Below are 8096 nucleotides of genomic sequence, written 5' to 3'. Positions count from 1 at the left end.
CCTTTGCCATGCCTGCATCTCTCCCTTTGCCATGCCTGCATCTCTCCCTTTGCCATGCCTTACATGCCAAGACCTTTCAAATTCTTCACCATTCTGCCTCAGAGACAAGCACCAGCTGGCAGCTGGCATACAAAAGCTATGCCGAACACTAGCGTGTCACTCTCCGTATGGACTCAGTGAGAGGCTGAGAGTGCCAGCTCAGAAGGTCCTCTGTGATTTGGTTTCCTTTTTATCCCTTCCTCTTGATGATGGATCCTTTGAATGTCAAGATGCGTCCCATTTAGAATCCCTCTGCCCCGCTTCTCAGTTTTCGGACTTGAACTTCACCTCTGAGAGAACAGCAATTTATCTTTCCCAAAAGCAAAGCCTCTGTCTTCATGCATGCAGCTTTACGCGGAGCGACATGACAGCATTTCATCTGATGCCAGGGAGCAGGTGAAAATCCACAGCTGCAGAAGAGAACCCTGGGGAGATGTGTCCACGGCCCTGGTGTTTCATTTGCTGAGCACAAATGGCGGCCTCTGGGAGTGTTGGAGATAGGAGGCTGGCCCACTGGCCTTACGCTCATTTCTTCATGAATATCCTGCTCTTTGCAGTCAGTAGACAATATATATGGTAAATACAAGGAAGATTCATGAGAGAAAGAGGAAAATGAACAAGGATTATGCCCAGCCAGCTCCACGAAAAGGGAGAAGCAGAAGAAGGCCCCGAGGGACCCAGAAGCCCTAGATCCATTTAGACCAGCATTGACCCTATCCTGTGAGATAGATTGCTCTGGCCAGAAAGGAGTCTTAGTGTCCATCCCTCTGGCACTGCATGCGAAAGTCAGCACTTCCCTGACCATGTAAATGGTACTCCTATAAGAAAAACATAATGTTCCCGGAAGCAGGAGCATAGTAGATACATGAGGCACAACCGTCAAACAATCTCATGTCTTCTACACTGCGACTTATTATCAATAAAGCAGATTTCACTTCAGATCATCAGAGGAAAGCAACCTCTCTGCACTGGCTCTCCTATAAAGGGAGATACTCCATGGGAGGGTGTGGCTGCTGAGCTGCACTGGAGGGAACAATGCTAAGAAGTGCCCATGAGCTCTAGCTGGGGACATATTGGTCCCAGAAAGCAGCCTTGCAAGTTGGAGGTAGTCAGATGAGGCATGAGAACTGGACTAAGTTTCAACCGTTCACATCATTGTAAGTTTGATTCAACTTAATCTTTAGCCTTGAAATCCCTGTTTCTTGTAAGGGGTATCCCCTCACACCCCAAAGACTCTATAGTAGGAAACTTTAGACAATTGGACGAGGACCAGCATTTCTCATGGAGCTCTGTTCATTCCTTCCTGCCTTCCCGTCCCACCCCCATCATTCAGTTAAAAGAGCAGCTTCGGGGTGTTGATGGGAACTGCCAGTCTGGGACTGCTGGAGGATGGAGAAGGGGAAATATCATTCTGTGCTCTCCACAGATAGGAACACAGAAAAGGTACAGGGTGTGCTAGAGACATCGTCTGGGCCATGGTCAGGTGCCTCTTGTCTCCCAGTTTACAGTAGCAGAGGAAGTCATGGCCCTGCCCTCTTCCACGTGTCCATTTCCTTTGCCTCATCACAAGTCACTGCTTAGGTCATTGACAGAGACACATCCTGCTTACGCATGTGTCAGCAGCAACCTGTGACACAGAGCCTCCTGCTCCTTCAGCGCTTCCTGGTAGAGACACAAAGTTAATCTCAGCGGCCTGTATTGTTCAAGCTGCTGGGGAGAAAACTATATTGGCCAAATTTCTTGAAACTTGTTATCTTAGAAACTGACATCTCTTTACAAGTCATTTGGGAGGGGGTGGCATGTTTGTGTGTTCATATGCATGTTTTTTGTGCATGCGGGCAAGATATCTCATGTCATCCCCAGTCTTTATTTTCTGAGATAAACTCTTGCTAAACCTGGAACTCAGCAGCTCAGTCAGACCTAATGGCCAGCAGGTTGTAGGCATCCTCCTGTCTCTACCTCCTCAGCAGTGAAATCATGGGTGCGTGCCTGGCTTTGTACAGGGATACTGGGGATCTGAACCCAGCTCCTGAAAATCACTTTACCAATCCAGCCATCTATCCAGTCCCTCTCTAAACATCATCTTTGGGGATTTGTTTTTGTCTTTCTTAGGAAGAGAAGGGTCAACAAAAAGGCGTAAAACTACCAAGTGCCTCTCTGTAGTGTCTTTCCGTTGAAGGAAAATCCCTCTAGACACACACAGACTCTATTGCCCAATGGTCAGTATCTAAGAAGGAAGCAGGGAGCAGCCAGCATCATAGGCAATCAAGCTGTTCTTCAGAAAAGGGCTGGTGGACACAGACTCAAGCAAAGGAGATGAGACTCTATGGGAGAAAGGGAAGGAGATGCTGCAGAGACCACGTGGTCTTTTCCTGCAACACAGCATTAGTTCCTGTTGGGGCTGGTGTGCCTTAGCCAGGAGCTCCAGAAGACCTGCCTAAAACGCTTACTAGGAGTAAAGAAAGGAACGTGCCAGGTATGGTGGCACACACCTTTAGGTCCAGCACTTGGGAGGCAAGGGCAGGTGGATGTCTGTGAGTTCAAAGGTAACCCAGTCTACATGATGAGTTCCAGGAGGACCTACATAATAAGACCCTGTTTCAAAACAAACAAAAAGCAAACAAAGAGGAAGCAGAAGGTCTGGAATGGGATGACTAGTCCAGAGGTCTAGAGCAGGCACAGGCCTATCTCACATGGAAAGAGGGTGACAATGGCGAGCTGTGTGCTTTTGCTATTGAACAAGGCAGCCATTTCTGCTAGGAGCTGATAAGGGAGCAGCACAGGTTAAAGAACAATAGGTATCGTTGCAGAGGAGGGAGGAAGTCCTGGCCTAGGACCAAATCTGATTGGAATCTTGATTGCATTGTCACCTTAGAATGCCAACAGAGACTCCCTGGAGCTGGGAGCAGAGAATAGGGCCGGTCGGGACTTTGGGAAGTCACCTCCTAGTCATTGAAAGTGCTGTGAAGGGAAATGTCCAAACCAGATGCTGGAAGGGGAGGCAGGCCAAGAGCACATGGCCAGGCTCGGTTTGGCGCCTCTGACGCCCTCACTGTTACCAACAGATACCTTTGAGGCTGCCGTATAAGAGCCCTCCAAAACTTGCTCCCTTTGCCCTCAATTCCTTATTCTCTTTCCCTGGCAAGAAGAGGTGGTCTTAAGAGGGGTCACTCCATGACCCACAACCATCAGGGCATATCCCGCTGTGTACCCTGACTATTGGCTCAGAGAACAGAGAACAATCTACGCAGAAATGACCATTCCCTGAAGATGGTGCTTACTCTTGGAGCTCTCTAGGACTGAAAACAAAAGATTTCTGCATCCCTCTCACTCTCCCTCCTCCCACCTTCCCACCCACCCCCCCAGCACACACACGCACACACACACACACACACACACACACACACTAGCCATCTCTACTCCTTGTAGCCTGCCTAGCTTGTCTTTTCTCACCGGAATTGAGTGGGATGTTGCTACAGAGAGTAGCTTCCCCTTGTCTGCAGCCAGCAGGCCAGCCAACTCCTTCCTGCTCCTGACCAGATCCGATTACACAGTCCAGCCTAATCTCTTGAGAGTCTGCGCATGCCTTGGGTCCCAAATCGAAGCCTACAGCACAACACAGAAAAATGAGTGGGCTGGGCCAGGAAAGGATGCCAGCTGTAGGTCCTCCAGGTTGGCAGCAGCCCCCCTCCTGAGCCATCTGGGTACCGCGTGCCACTTCTCCACACATGGACTACCCTTTCCCTTATCCCCAAAGCCCAGTGCTGCTCAGAGGAAATCAGAAGCAGCAACGAGGAAGGTGCCGTTGTTCTTCTGTTCCAGGTGCTAAACCAGCCCCTGGCATCTGCTTCGAGAGAGTGAACTCCGCAGGGGATCCTTATGGCAACTGTGGCAAAGACTCCAAGAGCGCCTTCGTCAAGTGCGAGATGAGGTATGAGGCCACATTCCCTGCCACCGTGGCGCTGAGCCCATACACATGGCAGAGGCCACCCCACACCGCCCCTGTTCTGAGCTTGTGTATTCTTACCCTTCCAGAGATGCCAAGTGTGGAAAAATCCAGTGTCAAGGTGGCGCCAGTCGACCAGTCATTGGTACCAATGCCGTTTCCATAGAAACAAATATCCCACAGCAGGAAGGAGGTCGGATTCTGTGCCGGGGGACCCATGTGTACTTGGGCGATGACATGCCAGATCCAGGGCTTGTGCTGTCAGGGACAAAGTGTGCAGAAGGAAAAGTAAGAACCCAGTTCTCACTTGCATCCTAATGTAAGTCTGGACCACAGCCACGGAAGAGCCTGCTTAGGAACTAGGGGAGGGGACCAGTTGTTCTTCCTAAAGCTCCTCAGAATATGGTCTCTGGAATCCAACTCTTTGTACCTAAAAGAAAAAGTCAGCCACGCTGAAGTCCCAGTCTGACCTTTGAGAAACGCATTAGGAGACCTGGGGTTTGTTTTCTCCCTTTAGGGGAAAGTATTTCTTCCCCTGGGCTTCAGGGGGGACCTCCTGCCAGGAATTGACCTCAGAAAGAAACACAAGAAACACAGGGCAGTGGAGCATCTTGCTTTTGGGAAGTGGCAGAGCTCTTGGGGGCCTGTTCTCGCCTGGGCAAAGTGGGAAGTCAGTGGCATATTCAGAGACTCTGTAGAGAAAGGAGGGGCACAGAGTGGGGGTCAGCTGGAAGACAGAAGGGGGTCCTTTGGGAGAACAGGGAGGAGGAAGGCTGAGATGCTTTTGGAGTTAAAAACAAAACCAAAAATTTTAAAGGAAGAAGCAGGATTTTTGAGTTCGGCCACACTGGTTTATATATGGGCACGTGTGCAGATATGAGTGTGGGTGGCTGAGCACTGCTGACAGAGGCAACCACTTCCAACTAGCCAAGGCCATGCAGCAAATAGGAGCCTCTACAGTGCCTAGATAAACAGTGCCCTGGGGAGCATCCCTGTGGATTCTTTGTGTCACTAGTGACCCCCAAAGCCCTATGCAAAACTCATAAGAAAATCAGTTATTAAGTTCTCACTTCCACTGAAACCATCTTCTCGATATAAACGAGCTCAATCAATACTGTTCACATTGGACAAGTGTCAAATCCTACCCCGATAGCCATATCTGGGGTAAACAACACAAGTTATTATGCTCCATCCATGCTCACGAAAATGAGAGCCTTCTCCAAGTTTTCATCGCTTTCTCTTTCATGTTATGTATGGAGGGTGTGTCCATGTTTGTCTGTGACCTGCGGCAGCCAGAGCTCAACCTCTGCTCTCTTGTCAAGTGATATCCACTTGTTTTTAATAACGGTCTCTCACTGGAACCCAGGGCTGCTAGTTAGGATGTCCAGCAAGCTCCAGAGATTCACCTTTCTCCACCAGCACACACGACCATGCTCGGGTTTCTGTTTCCGTTTTTGTTTTTACATGGGCTCTGGGGATTGAACTCGGGGCCTTAGGTTTGCACAGCAAATATGTTGCCAACAGAGCCATCTGTAAAGACCCCCTGCTTTCTCTGTTTCGTGTGCCTGTGTAAGGGTGGGGAGCAGAGGTACTGAGGCATGTGCTGTGTGTCTCCCACAGATCTGCCTCAATCGTCGATGTCAGAATGTCAGCGTCTTTGGGGTTCACAAGTGTGCAATGCAGTGCCATGGCCGAGGGGTAAGTAGGATTTGCCACCTCCACTCAGGCAGCCCACAGCACTAATAGTTTGCAGCTTTTCTGATGGATTTATTTTATATGCATGAATGTTTTGCCTGTGTGTGTGTGTGTGTGTGAGAGAGAGAGAGAGTGCGCGCCCTGGTGCCTACAAAGGCCAAAGAGAGGGTCAGAGTCCCCAGAACTAGAGTTACAGATTGTGAGCCACCATGTGATGCTAGGACCAAACCCAGGTCCTCTGCAAGAGCATCAAGTGCTCTTAACCACTGAGCCATCTCTCCTGTAGCTTTGTAAAAGTTATAGTAGACAGTGAGCACCTCCTCAACATTTTCTTCCAGAGGCATTAACTGGCTCTGACCTTTACATAGCAGGAGAAATGTCACTTTCATTTAACAAAGAAAATCAGATTGAGAGGTAATTATCTTTTGAATTAACATTCTGTGATATAAAGAAAGAATTTTGTCATCTTCAAAGTAATTTCGAAGCTAACCTTGCTTCACGAAAGGCTCACATTAGCATTTCAAGCAGGGCTGTCCCTCTTGCTCCCAACAGCCCAAATATGTCTCAACCAAGATACTTGCAAAAGGGATTAAAATGAGAACATCAGATCTACCGAGCACGTGTTCTTGAATGCCCTTGCCATGGGTTTTGACTACCACATGCCGCTGAGTTCTGAGAAGCTTTAGGGAAGAAAAGGACTCTAATTGTTTAAAACGCAATTTCGTTTTCCTGATGCAGTTCATTTTTTTTTCCAGTGGGATTATATTAATCTTGATTAGTTGCACCAGTGGCTCATTTGTCCTCCTGGAGCTTTTCTACAGAAACCAGGCTCTAAATTGTATTTTTAGACTATCTAGACACTTGGGATTATGGAGGTCTTTGCAAAATCACCACCATGCTGTAACCATGACAGATTGCTGGGCCGCCTCAGACAGGCGCGTTGATGTTCTGTTCAGCTGACTCAGTATCAAACGGAATCTCTTCATGTCTTCATTGGATTATAGATTCCTCTCTAATGGCAGTAGATGAACAAGCCTGGCCCTTTTGTTTTCGCGATGATGCCAAGGCCAGTGTGATAGTGAGGAAGTGTCCATAGTTACCTTGCTGGCTCAGAGAAAGTAGGGCAGAGGCCTCTCTTTGTGAGACCTGTGGGGACATGCTGATTTGGAATAGCCAGCTACAACTCTGTGTGGTAGTTCATCTCAATTGTGAACTTTGTGAGATCTAGAGTCACCTGGAAGATGGACCTATGGGCATACCTGTGGAAGATTACCTTCCTAGGTTAACTGAGGTGGAAACCATGCCCAGTGTGGGTAGCATCATTCCCTGGGCTGGGATTCTAGACTATATAAAAAGGAGAAAGTGAGCTGAGCACAGAATTCATGACTGTGCACACGATGTGAGCACCTGTTTCAAGCTCCTGTCTCCATGACTCCCATCCATGGTGCACTTGGGACTGTGAGCCAAAATTAACTCTTTCTTCTTTAAGTTTATTATTTCAAGGTATTTTATTACAGCATCCAAAAGAAACTAAAACATTTTACTACAGGTAGCTGACCCAATCCCTCTATGATGAGACCAGGCTCACCACTAGTAACTCCAAGTAGGGAATCTGGACTGCAAATTCCTGCCTCAAGCTAAGATCACCCACACCAGGCAGGGAATGAGTCTCCTGGGTGGTCTGCCAGCTGCATCACCTTTGCCAGGTGTCGAAGATGTACCACAGACACTAGAGAGCAGTCTGTCCCACTCGCTCTCGACTAGCCCAGCTTATGGTGGATATACAACCCTGCCATGTGAGCCTTGCCTCATCACTAAAACAAAAGGATTGCGTTAATCCATCCCTTACAACCCTTAGAAAGAGCTCTGCAACTCGGTGGCCACAGGTGCTTTGCAAAAGAAATAACCCTGATTAACAGGAGTGTCCTAGAAAACATCCCTGCTTCCTGCGGGCTCCATTGACTGTTTGTCTCCACAGAGGAAGCAACTGGACAAGTGCTTGGATCCTTCACAGAAGCCAGTTAGAGCAGGGAACCATTACAAGCAAGACACAGGCTGCAAATGTTTTGTTTGCCTTCAAATACTCAGGCATATTTGACCCCAGTGTTTTTATGCAGGCCCTAGAGTTGTTTACCAGTTCCACTGACTTCCACACAACAAGCGAGCCACCAAGAAATTCATCGCCTGTAATTTGCAGTGTTTAGATGGAAGGGAAATACAGATACCAGACAGTCATATGGGCTCACAGTCCTTGATCTGGGCAGCTCTCTCCAGTCATCCTACCACTGTCCTGTCTCTCCCTAAACTGTCAGGTGGACTTTTGTTCAATGCTCCCAAAGCTTAGCCTCCTTTTCAGAAAACAAGCCATGTAGCTTGTAGCTCAGTTGGTGGAGTGTTTACTGAGCATGTGTAAAGC

At 48.4% G+C, this 8096-nt stretch overlaps 1 protein-coding gene across 1 annotated transcript in view; it reads left to right on the top strand.

Annotated features, from left to right (window-relative positions):
• Positions 1-8096, top strand: part of Adam12 (ADAM metallopeptidase domain 12) — a 124518-nt gene that overhangs the window by 92901 nt on the left and 23521 nt on the right. The window contains exons 12-14 of the mRNA XM_026781030.1: positions 3862-3970; positions 4075-4273; positions 5606-5683. Of these exons, the coding sequence (XP_026636831.1) occupies positions 3862-3970; positions 4075-4273; positions 5606-5683 (386 nt within the window). The remainder of the gene's footprint in view (positions 1-3861; positions 3971-4074; positions 4274-5605; positions 5684-8096) is intronic.

The sequence above is a fragment of the Microtus ochrogaster genome, chromosome 8 (assembly GCF_000317375.1).
Source record: "Microtus ochrogaster isolate Prairie Vole_2 chromosome 8, MicOch1.0, whole genome shotgun sequence".
Classification (NCBI taxonomy): Eukaryota; Metazoa; Chordata; class Mammalia; order Rodentia; family Cricetidae; genus Microtus; species Microtus ochrogaster.
This window is presented reverse-complemented; position numbering and strand designations above follow the sequence as displayed.